A 22859-nucleotide genomic window follows, 5' to 3' on the forward strand; every position below is an offset into this window, starting at 1 on the left:
GTCCAGGGGCACTGGCAACGATCTCGCTCGAAAATCCTACGGGAGCCAGTCAGGCGGTACTGGCAACAGCCACGCTCAAAATGGTGCATCTCATGTGCCACCCGCACAAGAACCAGTCCAGGGGCACTGGCAACGATCATACTTGGCTTGCCGGGTCTTCTCACGCACAGCACATTTCCAATATATATATATATATATAAATATATATATATATATATATATATATACTGTGTGTGTGTGTGTGTGTGACAGAGAGAGAGAGAGAGAGAGATTCAGTCAGTGTTCATATAATTATCTGTAGAATACTCATGCAAACAAAATGTGTAGTTATGTACTTGTAAATTTATGCTTTAGTATACTGTTTCATTTGTCTAGTCATGTTTGTGGGGGTTTTTTGTGTGTGTCTTGAGAACATATCAATCGTGCTTTGTTGTGTGCAACTGCATATTTAGGTGTCTATACCTGTGTGCGTAACTAATATTGTAGCAGTATGTATGTGTGTGCATGCAGAAATATGAGACATGACTGTTGGCAGTCATGAAAATTGACTGCAGTCATAAAAACAAATATCAACTGCATCATATCATCAATTACACCACATTAAATACAGCAGAAATTTGCATTAAAAAATATGACAACAATTACAAAAATTACACTAGTAAAGATGTGCCAACAACAAGTACTGTATGATGGAAGGGTGTTGGAATAGAAATGTTGAGTCATTCAGTTTAGGAATATTTTTACAGTTCAGTAATGAAAATGAAAGAGAAAAGGAACTAGTAGAGAGTCTGTAAAGAGAAAGAAACAATGAAGTTATATCCAGGATTGTAGTTGCATCATAAAGGGGTATGAATGCTACATCATCTCATTTTTTACACTATTCTCTGTAATTGAGGTGATTGACAAGTATCTTTTGAAATCTATGACACTGGTGGTAGTAGTTGCAAAAGTAGCAGTAATAGTGGATGTGTAGTTTGGGAGGTTTTTTGTAGTTAGCGGTAAGGTGAGCACTTTGGGGATGGTGTTGAGTGCCATAGTGGAAGTGATGGTTATAGTTCTCTTCTTAGTGATGATGATGCTGGGTGCCTTGTGGTAGTGAGGGCCCTAATAATGTTGGTGAATACCCCAGTAATGGTGGTGAGAATTTATCATTGAGATATTCAGTTCATGCTTTATCAACATGTCAGGCTCTAACAACAGACAATCCATCTACTTGTGTTGGTTATTCATCTATGATCCCCAATTGTACACATTGATGCTACACTTTTGCAAATTTCTTTTAAGGATGTCTTCGAACCACTTGCATTGTCATCTTTGCATGCACTTTCTTTCATCCAAAATGAATAAAACAGTTTTTGGACATACCATTTTCCTATATTCCCACAAATATGACCAAATTATAAATTTGATGTTGCATAATCATAGTTTCATTGCAGAAGATATTGGTTTACTGCATCATGCTAACAAGCTTCCAGTGGATGTGCATAATTCTCCTCTTGTGTCCAGGTTTCATAGCTATATAAAAGAATAGTTACAACAGGAGTAACCATTGACAGTTAGGGCTGATGGACTATAATAAACAATAGGGGAATGAGACCTGAGTACTGAAGGACTCTGACTTGTTCTCTGGATTTGTTGTTGAACTCAGTGCTGATTCTCACTTCTCTGACTATGCCAACTCTTGTCTTCCTGACAGACTAATATTAACAACGACTAATATTAATGACTTTCTGACAAGTATAGGAAATAACTCAAGGCATGTTTTGGTATTATTCTAGCAACATCAGTGCAATAGAAATTTCACTATACTTGCCAAATTAGCACTGGAAAAATCATTTAGTAAACTCACAAATTTTGTAAATACATTTTCTGGATTTATTATTATTATTATTATTATTATTATTATTATTATTATTATTATTAAGGCGGTGAGCTGGCAGAATCGTTAGCATGCCAGGCAAAATGCTAAATGGCATTTCATCTGTCTTTACATTCTGAGTTTAAATTCTGCTGAGGTTGATGAAATAAGTACCATTTGAGCACTGGGGTTGATGTAATTGGCTAGTCCCCCTCCCCCAAGAATTTCAGGCCTTCTGCCTATAGTAGAAAGGATTATTATTTTTATTATTATTATTATTATTATTATTATTATTATTATTATTATTATTATTAGTAGTAGTAGTAGTAGTAGTAGTAGTAGTGGTTGTTACTGTATCAGCAGTAGTAGTAACACTATCATGGTAACTGGAGTTTCTAATAATTATAATAGTAATTTCTAATTTAGTCACAAGGCCAGTAGCTTTGAGAAGATGGAGCTAGCTGTTGTGGCGAGAGTCATTGACACTCCTGTGGGATTGGAAGAATGGACTAGCTGAACTCTTAGAAAAAGTAGTGTATTGGTTGAAACAAGAGAAGCCATAGGAGTTGTTGAGAGTTTGTATTTATTGGAGTATTTTGAAGTACATTGTGTGAAGACAGTTGTGTCTGTCCCTACTTCATGAAATCTGTATATCCAACATATAGAAGGATATAAAAGAGGCAATGAGGATATCCACTAAAAAAAGTGGTGATGAGGGTATTCAAAGCTTACATCAAACATTAACATTTTCTTTTAATACATAATCAAAGAAAAATTAGTTAACATGGAAGACCTATTAGCGTCCGTGCTACAGTTGCAAGAGCAACAACAGCAAGAGCAACAACAGCAAGAGCAACAACAGTTACAGCAGCAGTCCTACTGTGTTGCACCTTGGCAAGTGTTTGCTACAAAGTTCCAGGCCAATCAAGGCCTTGTGAATGGATTTAGTAGCCATGTGTTGAGTGGAATTCTTTGAAGTTTGAATAATTCACCTCTGGAAACATGGGTGTTTCGTTCAACATCCTTAAACAACCCCTATTCAAGGACCATTTGAGTGAGATGAGCTACTCAACCTGAAGAAAATTCTGAGCCCTACCTGCAAGGTCATGTGCTGTTTATCTTGATATGGTTGTGATGCATGTGCCTGGTGTACCCTTATCAGATGAGTAGTCACAATAGGTATATTGAGCTTCGTATATTTTACCCTAGTGTCACTCTGATGGCATGCACTGCTCTCTCACTCAATAATAATAATAATAACAATAATAATAATAATAATAATAATCCTTTCTACTATAGGAACGAAGCCTGAAGTTTTGAGCAGAAGGAATAGTCAATTACATCAACCCCAGTACTTGACTAGTACTTTATTTTATCAACTCTGAAATGATGAAAGGCAAAGTCACCCTCAGCATGATTTGAACTCAGAAAGTAAGGAGCCTAAACAAATAACACAAAGCATTTTGTCTTATATTCAATATACTGTCTTATCTATCATTGCGTTATTTATAATAATAATAATAAGAAGAAGAAGAAGAAGTGTTTCTTATTTTCACTGATATTAAACTTATTTTGAAAAGGAGAGCAAAGCTATTCTCCCTCCCACCCATCCACCTATACCAAATAAAGCATTACAAAGAAGATAAAAGACATCAGGTTGATGTGAAATACCAGACTTTCTGTTTTTTCATCAATGCTGCATCTACTAAATGATGCTACAACTGCAATCATGCTGCTTTTATGATAATAAAACAGAAAAAAAATCTGAGGGAGGGGGGAATCAAAGTGGAACATCAAAAAAATTTAAAACCTCTTTGATTAATAAAGTCTTTTATTTCAACAATTTTTTTAAAATATGAAACAAGAAGCAGGAAGAAAAATAAAAAGCAGGTTTTTCTCTTGCAGCTTTGGAAAACAAATTTTATGGGGTTTTATATATATATATATAATGTGTGTGTGTGTGTGTATGTATGTATGTATATCCTCATTTAATTTCCTTTTGAAAATATTTCTTTTTAAAGAAATATAAAATAAATAAATGAATTAAATTAATGGAAGGGAGAGATTGTAGATTTGATAACATTCTGTTCTCTCTTTTTTCCTGTTTCTCCTTCTCTCCTTCTGTCTCTCTCTTCTGTTTTCTTTACAAAACTTCCTTGAGATATTTCAGGTTTCTTGCCTATCTTACAAAGTATTATAATTATTAGTATTTCTAGAGTGATGAATGAGTAGAATTGGTAGAGAGCCAGATAAATTTCCTTGTGATATTTAATTTCATAGCATGCCTTTTGAGTTCAACTCTTGCCAACATCCATTTTATCTTCCATGCATTTAGGGATGCTAAAATAAGTCTCCATCATGTACTGGTGTTGCTTTGATTGACTGTACTCTTCTCATAAAATTTCTGGGCCCTCTGCTTTTCTTAGCAAACATTATTCTTATTTTATTGTTTCTGGGGAGAGTCATTCTCTTTTAGTGCCTTATTACTTAACATGCTCACCATTTTGTTATCATTGTTATTATTATTATTATTATCATCATCATCGTTATTAGAGCAGTAGGTAGGAGAAATGGTACAGCACCAAATGAATTGTCTTCTAGTATTTAGTTATCAAATTTTGCTGTGAGACACCAGTCAATTACTGGTATCAGTTTGACCCCATCCCTCTCCACACACAAAAAAATAAATAATGACAATAAATTGTGTCATCTTGTGTCTAAGTTTCTAAGTTAAAAATGTATTCTTATTATTTAAGGCGGAGCTTACTGTAGGCAATGATGCTCCAACATGGCCTGAGCTGTGACAGCCAAAAAGCAAAAGTAAAGAACTAAAAAGAACATTGTGAAGATTATGGGTTTAACAATCTAATTTGCCATTTCTTTAACCTGTTTTCTGTTGTATCTTTATCTGATGATTAGTACATGTTTCTTTGGTACAGTGGATAAGTGTATTATACTACATTTACCTAGAAATAAAACTTCATGGTTTGAATTTAGTCCAGTATCATGAACATATTAAGAAGTTCACTTCGCAACCACATGGTTTCAGATTCAGTAGCACTGCATGACACCTTGGACAAGTATCTTTGTGCCTGTGTTTGTCCCCCAACCCTGCTTGACAACAGTGGTTTGGCAAAATAGACTGATGAATAAACACGGGTCAATTTGTTCAACTAAAACCCTTCAAGGCAGTACCCCAGTATGGCCACAGTCCTGTGACTGGAACAAGTAAAAGATAAAAGATATCCAGAAATAAGAACTCTCATGATGATCAAAGGTTAAACTGACCAAAGCATAGAGTAGATATAAATATCAAAAACTGCCTCATTGCATCTATTTTTCTTTGCTGGCATGGCTTTGGATGGTTTTTCAAAAGCAATTTTCCTCTCATCATAAATCATTTTAAATGCCTCTTACAAACCCTTCTTAAATTGGTGAGATTAAATGGGCTAAACTTTTACCATGTTAATGTCTGTAAGCAAAAGAAGTGTATAGGCAGGGCAGCAAGGGTTTGGTCGAAATACTAAGCATTCCAAAAATCCGATTGTAATGTTAAACTGGGTGGTGCACTGATCCTACTCTACGAAGGTATAATGTATGAGGCCCAGTGGCAGCTTCTGGAGAATGGGGTCCAGGAAGGACACAACATGACAATGGGAACCAAGGATTATGGGTTTCCAACAAAGGAGTTATGCCTGAAATTTGTATGTTTGTGTACACACTGGAGGAAATTCTTCTGTGAAGTAAATCCCAACCACTGCAGAACATTGTGGTGCTGTGATTATTTCATTTAGCAATTTACAATTTGTGCCTACCAGCTACATGCCATGTGAAAAATTTCTGTGACATGAATACTGGAAGAACAACAGAGAAGGGCTGGCTCAGAAACACCTGGCACCAGACATTCTTGGGGGTGGGGGAACACGTTGTATGAGGAGCAGCAGTTAGACAGGAATGGAAGGAACTGCATCAGATTGAGCATGTAGGAGGAAGTTTGCTGCTTTGTGTCTCATGGTGCAAGAAGACCTAAAATCTAAGCCGTGTGTGTGTGTGTGAATATTAGCAAGTTGTATTTTATTTAATTACTTTTCCTTTTTCTTTTTTCAGATAAACACTGAATATTGATTTTTAAAGAACTTTCAAAAACAAGAATCTCAAGCAGAAATCACCATCCATTCAAGAATACTTTACAAAGACATCATTCCTTTCATTGACTCCTCATCCAGTTCTATAACTAGATCTGACTGGGAACATTTCTGGATCCTTTTCAAATATTTCAGCTTTCCCATGACATAAGTGTAATGGCATTTAGTAGTTTTGTCTACAAACCACTGTGAAACATTACACCCTGCAACAAAGTACCAGTGGCACTGTTTTGGGGGATGGTATTCAAATGCAACTGTTATTGACCAGTGTTGATTTTTTACATTCCTCAAGAACATTATAGGACCAGTATTGTACACTGCAATCCATCTCTTACACATCTCCATATTGCAATTTGATGCATTTCTACAACTCTTTATAATACATCCAACAACTCGCTCCCTTAGATCTGTTTATTATGTATACACAGATATACACACATCCAGTACAAAAAAATTATATATACACATATATTAAATATATAAAATCATAAAGGAAAAAAATCCAAGTTATTGATCTGATGGTCCACTTGTGTAACTCCCTATCCAAATTCAAGTAATAATATCCATGCACCTCACCTTTTGAAAACTTGTAGGATTGGAACATAAAAGCATACAATATTGAACCAGATGGTTTTACTACCCACAGTGACATTATATTTTCACACAAACTGCCATAGCTCTTGTTTGAATAAGAGACATTGGCATTTGTCACATTGGCTTAACAGTGTTCTTTGGAATACTAGATATTAACGAAAGATATCGACTTCAACTTATATAACACATGCACACTCTCACACACACACACATATGACATCTATCTATATAAATTGTATATATAGCATATAAATAAACACATAAGTGTGTGTGAGTACGTGCATGTACACGTCTGTTATTTTACATGTTTAAGTTGATTGATGAAAATCTCTCTGAACTATCATTTGATCATAAGAATTTGTAAGAAGAGAAAAAGGAAGAAATATTTGTAGCAGGATAAAAATTCTTGCTTTTCTTTGTTGTAGTTTTGCTTCCCTGCCACTCACACATTTCTTCAGTTGTTTCCTGCATCCTCCTTTTGCATTTTCTCACTTGTGTCCTGCCTTCTCTCCTTCCCCATATTTCCTCACTCAATTCCCCACCCACTCCCTCCAAATATGGAACAACATCAATCCAGTTTCAATTCCCACCTGGCACAACTTTGTGCCACATTCAACTTTTGTTTTTATGAAGTAATGAACTGAAGAGAGCCCGTTGATAAAATGTTAGATCTGAATGGTCATCATTTTCTTTTATTTGTCAGTCCCTGACCCTAATTAACCAGCAGGACAGCCAGCCTCTTTTGTCCTCCATCTCTACCCTACCCTCTCAAAACACTCCCTACTTTACTTAAAACCTCCCCTTAAAACTGCTTTTGAGATGGGATCTGGCATTCCTTTATTGAATGAGTATAAGCAGGACTTTTTTTTGAAGAGGTTGCCCCAAACAATATTGGGCGGCCCTAAGCTGCGACTTGGCTATGATGCTCCGACATATGTGTATCTGTCACAGATATGTTTCTTTATCTGCCCATGCATCCTTGCTGCGATGTTCACAACACTTGTCGAGCTCTACCTCCTTCAATCGGAAGTGGCAGCCTACATCTTTGGTGCTATCATGTTCATCTTTGTCATCTCTGTGCAAGTTCTGTCTACAGTGTGCCAGCAGTCACAGAAGTCAAGTGAGGCTGTTGTCACCAAGAAGCACTGTGCGTTTTCTGAGGACGATGAGGTGGAATTCACAGCCTGCTGTGCCCCTGAGACACTGGAGTTTATTGTGCCAGTGAAGAAGTATAGAGTCAACATCCTGATCCATTCTGTGATATCAGGCGTGATGTGTGGCTTGGCACTACTTGCCTTGCTGCCTGTGTCAAACATCAAGCCCCTCTACAACAGCGATGTTGCTGCAGTTCTGCTCTTCTTGTTTGGCTGGTTATCTGTGTGCATTGCACAGTACTCACTGACTGTTGGTGCACCACCAGAGCCAGCAACATTCCGGACAATGGACACCTATGAAATATCTCATCTGATGCGGCCGACCTATGTCTTCATATGTGTCATTGTGGATGCTATTCAAAGGTAGGTTTAATCACTTTTAGTATTTTTGATTTCTTAATGTACTCATAGTGCCACTTAGTTTGAGGTAAAGTACTGAGTTACCACCATAAGGTACCATGTTATTATATATTACTAAGTCTTAAAGTACTATGCTACTAGGTCATAAAGTTCTGCACTACCAGTCATAAGGTACCATGCTACAATGTTATATGGTATCACAACTAAGTTATACCAGATCATATGGTACCACACTACCAGGTCATAAGCTACTAAACAACAGGTCCTAAAGTACTGATATGTTATGAGTATCCAAGTGGAGCTTATCAGATATGATATCATTTAGATCCAGAGCTAAATGACAACCCTTAAGAGTCCTTGAAATGCTTTGTGATATTTACAAATCCAGGAATGTCACAAAAAGTACCTTGGGGTGAAGATGAGTACTCTTAAAGTGTGAGGCTTAGTTCTGGATCTCCATAATATAAATTAGATGAAAGGGATAAGACATCAGTTTTCATGTGTGTCATTTCCAAGGTATGGGAGTTGCTTACCTGTCACCTATGATAAACTGGACACTATTCAGATTGATATTCATATCTCATGTAGTTAATATAATAGATCTCAACAAAATTAAGTGGGCTTTGAGAATCTTTGGGATACTTCCAGATCTTGTAAGAACTTCACCTATGATAGTCCAGTGTGCTATCCATGAGACGTTTTATCTCTCAACTGCTTAATACTTTGAAATTGAAGATCTTATGAACTCCTGGAGGCCTGTAAGGACATGTATTGCATATCATATGACATCAAGTTTTGTGTACAAGGCATCTCTGCATCATAAAGAGATTGAGTTCAATTCCAGTTGATCTATCCCTGTCTGTAGCTTTCACTTCATTTATCTACCTTTATTTTCTCTTTACTGATTTCAGTCATTGGTCACGGTGGAATACTACTTTGAAGGATTTTGATCTATCATATCTACTCCAATGCTTACTTTAGTCTCATATTTATTTTATTAATCTTTATTTTGTACTAACATTCATTATCTAATGTATAGTTAGATGGGATGGAGTTTTTTGGTTGATGTTATTTTGTTAGAGAAATTTTTCTTATAGTTGAATGACTTTTCTGCTGTCAACTACTGAACCATTAAGTTAATAGTATAATATATTTTATTTTTTATTTATGAGAGTGAGGACAAGTTTTATCATACTAGACCAGGCAGAGTTAAGTGTTTTACTCAGAGCCACAAAACAGAATGCTGTGGTCACAAAGATTCGAATTTACCTCATAGCCATTTTACCTGTTTTGAAATAGGAATAAACAAAATAAACTAAATTGGATGTGCATAGCTTAATGTTACCATGAACAATATTCCCTCTAAGTTTTTGTTGGGTGTGTACAGAAATTTACATTGTGAGCAAATTTTGCTTTTCTTTGCAAAGTATGTGTGCATCCATGAAAGTAATCACTGTTCAAATTTCTTCAATTAAAAAATCAAACTTCATCTTAAAAAACCTTTCCTTTCCTCATTTTAAAACATGCATGCACACAATCGTAGAGCTTAGAGGGAACACTAACTATGTGTAAACAGAACTTCATGTCTCCAGCTTTGAACTGATACCCTTAATCTCCTCTACTATCTATCTAAATAAGTTTATGATTGTGTATTTATGTTATTAAATATTATTTATTCATTGCCTTGAGTGTATATTTCTGTGTATTTTTCAGACAATATCCCTCATCTTATGACCTCCTGATTGCTAATCAGGTACTTCACATTTTCATGGCTTGCTTACCAATATGTTGGACATTTGGCATGTTACCACCGATAGATGCTGGCCTCCTATGGCTAGTAGAACAAAGCCATATATTCCTCTTAGGTGGATCTCCAATGGCTTCGAATCTCAGGTAACACATTTTCCTTTATAGATCTTGTCAACTTTTGTGATTGTTGCTGATGTTTAATGTTGTTGTTGTTACTGTTATAACTTTTGTTGTTGTTCAGTGGCCCATTTCCTTTGCTCAAGCAGACATTGTAAGCACATGTGGCCAACCTGGAACAACATGGTATTAGACATCCAGCTGAGTGTTTGATGCTTAATATCAAATCAGTACTGTACTGCCAACAACTTAGTCCACCAAGTCTTGGGTTCCTTACGCATAGAAAAAAGTCAAGACAGTCACATTTGAAATGCTTTTGATCATAGATCTGCTTTGTCAGATTTAATTTCAGTCTCCACTAAAACAACTATCAGTACCTAATCAATGGACTTCTATATTTAATGGCTTCTGTATTTAAAAATTACAGAAGGATGGATTGTATGATGCAGTTCAGTATTTCCCAACTTAGGGCCCAGACTCCTTTGGGTTGTGTGGAGAGCCCATGAATTGAGTTCAAAATTAATTGAAAGTCAGACTTTTTGAAAGCTAAGTGTCCTTGGTAATGAAAGTGTTTGGAACCATTGATATAGTTCTTGATAGATCTGTTGATTAACTTTGAGATAAACAACAACAATAGTATTCCCATTTTTTTTCCAGCATTGACCTATACATAAGTATGGTACCTGTTTACAGGTGGGCTTACTGAGCTTAGAGAAGTTAACTGTCTTATCTAAGGGTACAGTAGAGTGGTGAAGATAGATGCAGGAGGTGAACTAATGACATTTCAGATGTTACCCAACCCCCATCACTACCACCACTACCAACAACCACAATTGACGTAATCATCTCCTTTAATCTACTCATTCAGATTCAACAACAATCTGTCAGTTGAATTCTTTTCACATTCCATTTGTTGCCAACCTGACATTACAAATTGAAGTAAACTAAAACATAATCAGTCACACATATTGTGTCAGTAATTATCATCATTCAATGTCTGTCTTTCATGCTGGCATGGGTTGGATGGTTTGACAGAATCCAACAAGCTAAATGACTGCATTGAGTTCCAATATCTTCTTTGGTATAGTTTCCACAGTTGGATGCCCTTCCTAATGCCAACCACTTTATAACATGTACTGGGTACTTTTTACATAGCACTGGAAGTAGTGAGTTTGCCTGGTAATTCATACGACAAGCTCCCTTGACCCTCAATCCAGTAGAGGTGTCTTGGAGAGCAGGTGGCTTTAGATCAAGTGTTGAGATGTTAAAGCAGTCATGGGCAAACTGTGACCCGTGGGACTTTCTAAATGGCACAGCTAACAAAAAAAATTACCCTGAATTCTTTATAGTAGCATAGCCCACCTGTCATCAGGCCATGTTTCATGTGACCCACTTCTCAAAAAAGGTTGTCCATACCAGGCTAAAATATGATACAGAAATAGGAAGAAATATGTAGCTGTCCTACATTAAATAAGGGCAAATGGGAGTAGCTGGAAAAAGAGATAAAGGTGATGAGGAGGTGTCAGGGTGTACTCTCAATGCACAAAATAGTTAATGTAAGAGAAAACAGGGGCTGAGGATGAGGAAGGGTGTTTGTGTAAATTTGCAAGAGTGCAGAAGGATTGTGATCAATAATTAGTGATGGGGTTTGTGGTGAACAAAGGTGGAGGCTTGGTTGATGATGAATATTGGTTTGGAAGAGAAGGTGAAGGAAAAAGGAGTGGGGTCGGAGAGGAGGAAGTGATGTGGTGGTACAGAAAGGGTGAAGGAATAGAAGGAAAAATGTCCAATTAAACACATTGTTGCCATGTTTCCCAGTTTGAATATCATATGTTGTTCCTTATGCTTCCTTGAGTGTGTAGGTCTATGGTGTGTAGACATGAGGGGCAATATTAAATGGGTAATGGAGTGGTCCATTGTATTGAAGTGAGTGGTGACAGGTTGGCTCGGCATATGTACTAGAATACTATGAATGTATTTGCTAAAGGAATCAGTGACATGACAACCTGTTTCACCAATATGCAAAAGGCACCACTAAATTTGCAAGTGGTGCAGTATATGATGTTAAACATGTAGCAGAGGTTTTGTGTGATATGGTCCTCTGACTTAGGGTGGGTTATTATTGTAGTGTTATTGATGGAGTGACTGGGGCTATGGTGTTTCTAAGTTGTTGCAGAGATTCTTATTCCTGAAGGCAAGGTGAGGCGCCTTAATTTGCTTAGTCAGATCAGTGCTGATTAAGACATATCAGCTGTAACTATTCCACCTTTTTGTATATCAAGACTACTACATTGGCCAGTGTATCCTTCTTAAAGATAGTAAAGTATGTTTTGTTGGAGATTTAACTGCTATCTTTAGCAGCTTGAATGACCACATAGGAGCTCCCTCATTACTCTTTTACTTGTTTCAGTCATTTGACTGAGGCCATGCTGGAGCACCGCCTTTAGTCAAGCAAATCGATCCCAGGACTTATTCTTTGTAAGCCTAGTACTTATTCTATTGGTTTCTTTTGCCCAACCGCTAATTTATGGGGACCTAAACACACCAGCATCGGTTGTCAAGCGATGTTGTGGGGACAAACTCAGACACACAAACACACACACACATATATATACATATACATATACATATATACAACGGGCTTCTTTCAGTTTCCATCTTCCAAATCCACTCACAAGGCTTTGGTCAGCCAGAGGCTATAGTAGAAGACACTTGCCCAAGGTGCCACGCAGTAGGATTGAACCCAGAACTATGTGGTTGGTAAGCAAGCTACTTACCACACAGCCACTCCTGCACCTAGTTTTATCATTCATCTATTGGGTGTTTAGAAAATAAGATTCAGTAATATATTAGGGTTTAGTTCACCCAATTATACTTATCCTTGTACATACATAAGAAATCAATATTTTTGTTAATTTTTATTGATGTATTTATTTATTAAATTTTCTCTTTTTTACTTTTCCAGGTCATGTTTGATGCTAGCTCTGTCTGTCTGTATCTATCTGGTAGTACTCTATATGCCCGTCATGCTGGGTTCCATTGTGATAGCTGCTGGCTTCGGCTATCTGCTCAGCTTGGACCTGGGTGGACTTGGTACCCAGCTCATCCAGCACCTCATTGCCACATCGCCCCCTCCCCCAACCTCCTTTCCTGCCAACACGATCAACAGCCACCATAGCAGCAACAGCAGTTGCAGCAGTCACAACAGCAACAACAGCAGCAGCAGTAACAACAACAATAACAACAATATCCACAACAACAACAAAGCGACCCTCATGAAGGACAAAGTCACACTTGTTGCATCGAATGGAGCTCAAGGTGGTGGTGGTGGTTGTGGTTTTGGTGGCGGTAGTGGTGGTGGCAGCATTGGCAGTTGTGGTGGAGGTAGTGGTGGTAGTAGTAATGGTAGCATGGTCAGCTGTGGCAGTAGAGGTGGTGGAAATGATAGCTGGATCAACGGCTACAGTAAGGGTTTCATGTGGAGCTGGGGTTATCGAGAGGTGCTCTACCACACACTAATGACCTTATGTGTCAGCCTCGAGTCTGGAGTACTCTATTTCTTTGACTATGCACTAAGTACCGAGCTAGCCTGGTACTCACTTGGCTACATCACTGTTGGCTTTTGCATTGTAGAAAAGGTACTGCAAGACATCCAGAGAGTGTACATTGTGTTTGGGCTGTGGCGTAACCCTCTCTATCCGCATACCGTACACCGTGTCAGTGTTTACCAACGACGTAAAAGCATCCTCAAAGTTTTTGGTTTCCTAAGGAAGTGCATCATAAAATGGGGTCAGTACCAAATGCCTAAACATTTTTGTTTCTTTTCTTTATCTGCTTTTTATTTGTTTCTGTTTATATGCTTTTATAATTGTTTTATTGTTCTAGATCAGTGATTCTCAACCATTTTTTACTTGTGGACCCCGTTGATTCCTATTTTACTCAGATGGACCCGCCTAGCCCTTTGATGTTTAAAAATTCCTAATATATTTTAATAATTAAACATTACTGTTTTACTTGTTTCAGTCATTTGACTGCGGCCATGCTGGAGCACCACCTTTTTAGTCAAGCTAATCGACCTCAGGACTTATTCTTTGTAAGCCTAGTACTTATTTTATCAGTCTCTTTTGCCGAACTGCTAAGTGATGGGGACTTAAACACACCAGCATCGGTTGTCAAGCGATGTTGGTGGGGACAAACACATATATATATATATATATATACATATACATATATACAACGGGCTTCTTTCAGTTTCCGTCTACCAAATCCACTCACAAAGCTTTGGTCAGCCCGAGGCTATAGTAGAAGACACTTGCCCAAGGTGCCACGCAGTGGGACTGAACCTGGAACCATGTGGTTGGTAAGCGAGCTACTTACCACACTGCCACTCCTGCACCATTGTTAGGAATTGTATAAAATAGAATTGTTAAAATATTTTCTATATTGTAGAAGTATATCCAATTTATTGGAAATAAATTTTAACAACAAAATCTTATATGGACCCCCAAGAGCCATATGGATCCCAGTTGAGAGCCACTATTCTAGATAGATCTATATCCTCTTTGTGTTTCTCTTCCCTTTTGTAGTTGTGTGTGTGTAAAGTGTGTCCCTTTTGTAGTTGTGTGTGTGTAGTGTGTCTGAATGTGCAGACTCTAGATATGTGTGTAAGTGTGCATCCATAGGTATCAGTGTTTGTATGTGTACAACCCTTGGTCAGTCTAGATCCAGTAGATTTTTAATCATAAGTGTTCTAGCAACTACTTTCCAGTCTTTTTTTTTTCTAGTCATCATTTACCTAAGACTTCATTGTCTAATGCATTCTTCCTTCTTTGAGGGTGGTTGGGTGTGATTTGATGGGGATTTGGTAACTATTTCTCGCATATTGAGCAAACAAATGATGGCAACCTTGTTGAGTTGGATGTCTGTATATTATGGGGTTGCATATGCATGTGTTGTTTAGCCCTAGGTCAGCCTTAATTGGACTAACCTATAAAGAAAGACATATTAATCATGGCCATCCCATCATTTGCATATCAGGGACTATAATGTTCAATGTGTCCATCTTTATTTCTTAAGCCAGTAAGATGTGAATTAGGGAAGACTTGGCAACCATTTCTAGTAGGTTCAATTAAGTGTTTGTAGGCTCTTTCAGCTATGCAAGTATAGCATGTGTGTTTGCATGTTTTATATATTGGGTGGCCCAAAAGTAGGTTTACAGTTATTCAACTATCTCTTTCGCATTCAAATATTAACAGTTTAGATCTTAATTATTAAAAAAATATGAAACCATTATTCTATGCTAATTTAGTTAATTTTGTCAAGCTCCTTTTCAGTTTGTAAGATAGAAATTTAAATGTAATAAAATGTTTTAAAAGAAATTTAAAGTGCCTACCTGATAACTGTAAACCTACTCTTGGACCACCCTGTATAATGTGTGTGTTGTAAGTATAATGTGTCAGTACATTATATATACATTATTTACATTAGATTTATAAGCCCTAAAATTCACTCCATAATTACCCATGGGCATATGGCATAGGGGTTACGAGTGCTGGTTACTAACCCCAAGATTCTGAGTTCGATTCCAGGCAGTGACCTGAATATTCCCCAAGACATCTAATGAAGGCTGGAGGGTATATCATCCGAAACGTTGTGTTAACAACAGACAAGATGAGGACAAATATCTGTCAAATGTAAATAATGTACATAATTCCTCATCTCTTAAATGTAGAACTGTACATTATATATGTATAATCTGTGTGTATGTGTGTGCATGTTCCATGTACAATGTGTGTTTGTATGCATGTTGTATGTATAGTTTATGTTTACATTCTGTATGTATAATGTATGTGCATTCATGTTGTACTTGTAAAGTATGCATACATATGTGTATAATGTGAGTCTGTATGTTCTGTGTGTGACATGAGTGTGTTTGCATGTTGTATGTATCATCATTCATTTTCATCACCATCATTTAACACCCGTATTCCATGCTAGCATACGTTGGAATAGTTTAACATAATCTATGTTCATGTTGCATATATTTTGCTTGTGTGTGTATGTGTATACACTTGCTCGAGATCACCCTTAATTGCCTCACTTCATTATTAACACCATGTTCCGTTCCTTCCAGCTGGACCCATGGTTATGATTGCATATTTGATAGTATGTTTGAAACCTGTACAGTCCACTATACCTCTTATAGACCAGATGAACAATACACGGCTTATATGGTGGTCTCTAGGCATCATGCGCAGCTTCAGATGGGTGAGTCTCTGTATTATTTAGGCTTTAAATTTTAATCATGCATTCATATATCATAGAAGAACTGGTTATAGTACTATTGATGTCTTAGTGCAATAGATATCATAGTATTGTCAGTATTGTAGTACATTGATGTCATACCACAGCATATCCGGTATTATAATTTAGTGTTTGATAGAATGACTTGTTGAAATGGAGGAGGTGGAAATGTGAGGAAGTGGTTCAGTTTCTCTCCACATCAAACAGACCCAGATGCAGGATTACATGAACTAATTACATTTCTTCTGGCTGAATCACTAGGATGATCATGATCAGAGATGCACATATCGTCAGCCACTAAGGGACATGCTCAAATGGTTAAGATCAAGCAAATGAGAAGCAAATCTGTGGTATTGAGCAGATTATTTACTGTAGCCCATCTTTTATACCAAGACAAAACAGTGTACATGATAACACTTCCAATCAATTAAGATCAAAAGCCATGAGAGACACTGCCTAGTACTGCATCCGGGCATTTATTATTATTATGTTGTTGTTTTTTTTTTCTTCTTTCTTCAAATTTTTTTCCATTTCTCGCCGAGTGTTTTCCGTACACCTAGGGCAGAGAAACTCATTGTATACATTTCCAGTTTACACACGCAAATTCACAGGTAAAATATGTATTTAAAAAAAATTAATAAATACACGGTGGTGCATCAGCATGGTCGCAGCTCTGAGCTGAAACTTTGAAAAGAAAAAAAAAAAAAAAATTCATGAATGGATGTTGTTTTCACAGCGATAATGCTCTTCTCAGTACATGAGTCGTTCCAGTTAACACGATTTTTTGCACTTCTTGTAGGGATGGTAAGCCTGGTATCATTTTCAAATAAGTTTCAGTACTTTTTTTTTTTTTATCATTCCTAGAGATCCTACAATCACTGGTACGGTAGTCACCTTGAGGTGCCACATTTTTTCAATTTCTATTAGCAAGTCTTTATATTTACTGATCTTGTCGAATTCTTTCGCCACTATATTATGATTGCAGGGAATACTCATGTCAATTAATAAACACGTCTTCTTTGTCTGATCTTTTATAATAATATCCAGTTTATTAGCTTTTATAGTCTTGTCGGTATGTATGTATCTATTATTATTACTATTATTATCATTATCATTATCATTATTGTTATTATTATTATCATTATTGTTATTATTATTATTATTATTATTATTATTAAGCAAATATTTTCTGTTTTCTTTGTTTCAGGTGTGGCAGAGCACAGTGCATTCTCTGTTTGAAGTTTCTCTCTGCCATTTTTTTATCCTCATGAAACCAGTTGATATTTGGCTGTTAAAGAGGCAGTTTGCTCCTCTGCTGCTCCTTGGCCTCAGCCTTGTACGAGATCGTTTCATTCAGTTCATCAACAAGGTCTTCTTCTTTCTCACTATCCTCATCACTTCACTGACTGACCGAAAACTGAGACGACAAGGAACGGGCACCATATTCTGCCTCTCCATCCTCTTCCTGCCGGTCGTATTGCTACTAATAGCTGTTACCACGGTGATAAGTGCACCACTGCTGCCACTCTTCACTCTGCCACTTCTCTTCATTGGTTTCCCCAGACCAATCAAGTTTTGGCCAGCTTCAGTAGGCAGTTCAGCTAACATCTGTCCTGACTCTATCTACTACCGCCAGTTTGCAATGGCCCTTGTTCGCAGCCTGCACAGTGCCTTCACATCAGGATCCTTGGGTGAGTAAAGCACTCGTTTCCTTCTACATTTTTCTATCTTTTCCTTCTTTGATAATCTTCACTTCCTCCACCTCCTCTGCAAACACAATTCCACCACCAACTCTACAGCCAGCATCTCACACTGTCATGGCCCTACTATTTGTTTATTTCATCTTGGCATTGAGACTAATCCAACTGCAGGATAGTGATGGTATTTAGGTTTCCTCATCATCATCATTATCACCTACACCAGTATGGGTCTGACTGGTATATAAAAAGCACCATTGGAGCGTTGGGCCTCACAGAGGCAGTGACAGGTGACCGAGACCTTTGGCGATATACTGTACTTGTGTAGACCTGTCAAGCCAAGTAAGATCATAGTCACAGTTGTTGCTAATGTCATGTCAATGGCACCCATTCCAGTGGCACATAAAAAGCACCCACTACACTCTTGGAGTGGTTGGTATTAGGAAGAGCATCCAGCCGTAGAAACCTTGCCAAATCAGACTGGAACCTGGTGCAGCTCCCCGGATACCAGTTTTCAGTCAAACCATCTAACCCATGCCAGCATGGAAAGCGGACGTTAAACAATGATGATGACAACTGGTTCTTAACCTTTTTTTATCTATGGACTCCCTTGATCCCTATTTTATTCAGATGGACCCTCATAGCCATTCGATGTTTAAAAAAAATCCTATTATATTTTAAATAATATATAATTTTAAATAAATTAGTATTATTAGGAATTGTATAAAAAAGATTGTTAAAATATTTTATGTGTTAAAATATTTTGTGTGTTATATTACTAATTGTGCTCAGCGTCGCCTTTCTGGCACTTGTGCCCGCGGCATGTGTAAGGACTTTCGAGCGAGATCGTTGCCAGTGCCCCTGGACTGGCTCTTGTGTGGCCGTTGCCAGTATCGCCTGACTGGCCTTCGTGCCGGTGGCACGTAAAAAGCACCCACTACACTCTCTGAGTGGTTGGCGTTAGGAAGGGCATCCAGCTGTAGAAACTCTGCCAAATCAGATTGGAGCCTGGTGTAGCCATCTCGTTTCACCAGTCCTCAGTCAAATTGTCCAACCCATGCTAGCATGGAAAGCGGACGTTAAACGACGATGATGATGATGATGATGGTTGTGGATATTTTTTAACAACAAAATCTTATACGGGCCCCTATGAGTTATATGGACCCTGATTAGAAACCACTGACCTATCCTGTAGTGTCATATGCTGTTGAGATTAATATCCTCATCCTTGTTCGTTACTAACAGGTGAGGAGTGATCATAGTGGTGGTAGCTTTGAGGTGTAACACATTAAATAGGTTAACATCAGGTCTTGTCTGTATGCATAAAATTTCACTTGCATTTTGGAATTCCTCCTCAAGCATTGCTGTCAAATAAAATGAATGTTACAATCTACAAGGTTTCTTTTTATCTGTCAATAACTCCTAACTATCTGTCAATAACAAGAGAGCTTCTATGTGTTCACTTTACTTGCTAGAAATAGTAGCCAAAGCTCTCTTAAATCACATCTTGTCTTAAATAAAGGATATATAAGAAAATTTAGTTCTGCATGCTTCTAGAAAGGCAAGATGGTCGTGGATGGAATGTCTGCTCAGTTAGGATTAACTTGAGCTTAAGCAATATCAATCCTTGCTTCAGTTTGTCTATTATCTCAAGAGGACAGTTTTTTGCTGGACTTTAAAATTAATCTTTTTTGTTTTATTTTTTTTTTGTTTTCAGGTGATCCAAACCCAGGGAATTTTTATTTGGTACGTTTCCAAGACCGTCTTGCCTGGATCAGTGTGTTGGAACAAGGCAGTAGCCACGTGTCAATCAGTGTGAAGGGACTTGAACTTCAGGAGACTACGTGCCACACAGTTGAGGCGACACACATCGACACACACTTTGAGAGTACGTTTGAACCCCACCTGCACGGCAGCACAGTATCATCAGCTTTCAGTTGGAATTCCTTCAACAAGTACCCATTCCACACGCTTACACCTTATGATGCGTTCCCGGTACAGACCTACTCTGATGCACGCAGTGTTCTCATTGGGGTGATTGACTCACCCAACAGCCTCTTGATTGCAAAATCTTACTTTCTTAAGAGTTTTGTTTGGTTACTGCTTCACCATGTGTTTAAAGTGAAAGAGAAGAAGGAGGAAGGACAGATGCCCTTTATGGAAAAAATGCCCCAAATTATTGACATTCCTGGGGAGAAGTCTGAGAAAATATCCATGGCTGATCACGACCTTTTTGCCGTGGGCAACAGTTTCCGAATAGATGCCAGCCAGGCTTCATCACGTCCCTCTACAGCTGACTCCTCTATTGCAGCCAATGCAGCTGCTGCACAACGGCGCAAGTTATCGTGGGCGTCGTCTGTTGCCAGCTTCACGGACAGCGTCTGGTCTGAGGACCGGGACACCCTGGACAACCGAAAGAAAGCCCCGATGACTGTGCTGAAGAAGGACCAGATCTCACCCATCACCATAATTGTCCAACCTCGGGCCAAACCAGAGATCACTGAGGAGTCGGAAGATGATGATCTGTTTGTTGAACCGTCTGTGTTTGGTTTACCAGTTACTGATATCAACAGGTCAGTCACATTTTGCAGTAACATATTCTATTCATATATCACTATTACTGTATTTGTCATCGTCACTTTTTACTCATCTTCATTGTCACATCACTGTCAATACCATCATCATCATTATTGTTCACTCAACTACCACTACTACCATCATAGTCTACATCACCGTCTCCTTCATCGGACACAAAACTCAGCTTGCGAAGACTTATTGGGGCAAACGAAAGCGAAATTGCGATGGCACCTGTGCCCAGCATCGCCTTTCTGGCACTTGTGCCCGCGGCATGTGTAAGGACTTTTGAGCGACATCGTTGCCAGTGCCCCTGGACTGGCTCTTGTGCGGGTGGCACATAAAATACACCATTATGAGCATGGCCGTTGCCAGTACCGCCTGACTGGCCTTCGTGCCGGTGGCACGTAAAAGCACCCTCTACACTCTCAGAGTGGTTGGCGTTAGGAAGGGCATCCAGCTGTAGAAACTCTGCCAAATCAGATTGGAGGCTGGTGTAGCCATCTGGTTTCACCAGTCCTCAGTCAAATTGTCCAACCCATGCTAGAATGGAAAGCGGACATTAAACGACGATGATGATGATTTATAAATACAGATGATTTTGTATAATTGTTGTGGTAGTACTGATAGTGGCAGTTTTTGTTATAATAAGAGTATTGGTTATTTAATTTCATTCACCTTCTTTCTCTCTGTGTATCTTTAGTATCTCCATCACATGCACTCCTTCAGTCTCTCTCTTTCTTCAGTATTTCACCTCAGCCATGTTACTCTAAGAACCAACAGAAGAAGCTACACTCCAACGGCAGCAGCAGTATCTACCGTCCCCTGACCAGTCTTGCTGGCTCCCCAGACTTCAAATGCATCTACTCATCACAGTTGAGCCTCCCAGTTAAATGGCGTGAGTTACCAATTGAGCCAACCTGGCTCCTTAAACTCCAGGATAGCTTCCCACGTGACTGGTACACCTATGTGCTGGGGCAGCTTGCCTGGAGCGCAACTGACCAAATGCCCGTTGAACATGTGATCTCTGAAGTGGCAGCCGACACTTTGTTAATGAATAGTTATTCTCAGCTTACCATGGCCTGTTCATCAGTATTTGAGTCACAAGGTTTGTCTACTTTGGTTGTTCACATTACAGTTTTTTTGTTTTTCTATACAGACACAGGCATAGCTATGTAGTAAGAAACTTGCTTTCTGACCACATGGTTCCAGTTTCAGTCCCATTGCATGGAACCTTGGGCCGACCAGAGCCTTGTGAGTGGATTTGGTAGGCGGAACTGAAAGAAGCCTGTCATGTGTGTGTGCGTGTGTGTGTGTTTGTGTCTGTGTCCCCTACTACTGCGTGACAACTAGTGTTGGTGTGTTTATGTTCCTGTAACTTAGCAGTTTGGCAAAAGGTATTGATAGAATAAGTACCAGGCTTAACAAAAAATAAGTATGGGGTTAATTCATTTGACTAAGAATTCTTCAAGGCAGTGCCCCTGCATGGCCACTGTCTAATGACTGAAACAAGTAAAAGATAAAAGTTATTTGACCCTCGAATCAGCCCTGATTCAGCAGACTTATGATCAAAGAGTACCCAGTCATGATTATCGCATCTTTTTTAAGAGTTATATATAACTAAAAATAGATGTGTAGGTATAGCTGCTATTTTTAGCAGAACAAGCAATCCTGTAGGAACTCTATCATTGGCTTATTCTCATTGTAGCTATTTTTGTGTTGTTCTCGCGGTGATGGCGGTGGCTGCTGCTGCTAGCAGCTGTAGTAGTAGTAGTAGTAGTAGTAGTAGTAGTAGTAGTAGTAGTAGTAGTAGTAGTAGTAGTAGTAGTAGTAGTAGCAGCAGCAGCAGCGGCAGCAGCAGCAGTTGTTATGAGTGTAGCAGATTAGCAGAATCATTAGAGCATGAGAAAAAATATTTTGTGACATTTTGTTCTGGTTCTTTACATTCTTTACAACGAGTTCTAATCTCACCGAGGTGAGCTGTGCCTTTGATCCCCCTGGTATCAATAAAATGAAGTATCAGTCACATACTGAGGTCATTTTAATCCACAAAAACTCTCAACCAAAAATAAATTTTCTGTCCTTTTGTCTATGTCAGAAACAATTATTGATAAGGGTCAGGCTGAATCATTAGAACATCAGATAAAATATCTTGAAGCATTTGTTACGGCTGTTTACATTCCAAGTTCAAACCCTGCCTTTATCTTTCTTCCCTCTGGAGGCGATAAAATAAAGTGCTGGAGTCATTGTAATTGACTAATCTCCTCCTCAAAAATTGCTGACATTCTTCCTGTTTTTTTTAAAGCAT

At 38.3% G+C, this 22859-nt stretch overlaps 1 protein-coding gene across 3 annotated transcripts in view; it reads left to right on the forward strand.

Moving 5' to 3' along the window:
• The window catches only part of LOC106871477 (pecanex-like protein 4), a 76917-nt gene that overhangs the window by 47689 nt on the left and 6369 nt on the right, over positions 1-22859 (forward strand). For 2 of the 3 annotated variants that reach the window (XM_052968987.1, XM_052968989.1), the window contains exons 2-8: positions 5966-8114; positions 9825-10004; positions 12943-13766; positions 16111-16244; positions 17488-17971; positions 19695-20550; positions 21298-21659. In XM_052968987.1, the coding sequence (XP_052824947.1) occupies positions 7417-8114; positions 9825-10004; positions 12943-13766; positions 16111-16244; positions 17488-17971; positions 19695-20550; positions 21298-21659 (3538 nt within the window). In that variant the 5' untranslated portion in view covers positions 5966-7416. Of the gene's footprint in view, positions 1-3157; positions 3290-5965; positions 8115-9824; positions 10005-12942; positions 13767-16110; positions 16245-17487; positions 17972-19694; positions 20551-21297; positions 21660-22859 lie in introns of all 3 variants that reach the window. The other variant, XM_052968988.1, reaches the window with a different exon arrangement.

The sequence above is a fragment of the Octopus bimaculoides genome, chromosome 6 (genome assembly GCF_001194135.2).
Source record: "Octopus bimaculoides isolate UCB-OBI-ISO-001 chromosome 6, ASM119413v2, whole genome shotgun sequence".
In the NCBI taxonomy this organism is placed as follows: Eukaryota; Metazoa; Mollusca; class Cephalopoda; order Octopoda; family Octopodidae; genus Octopus; species Octopus bimaculoides.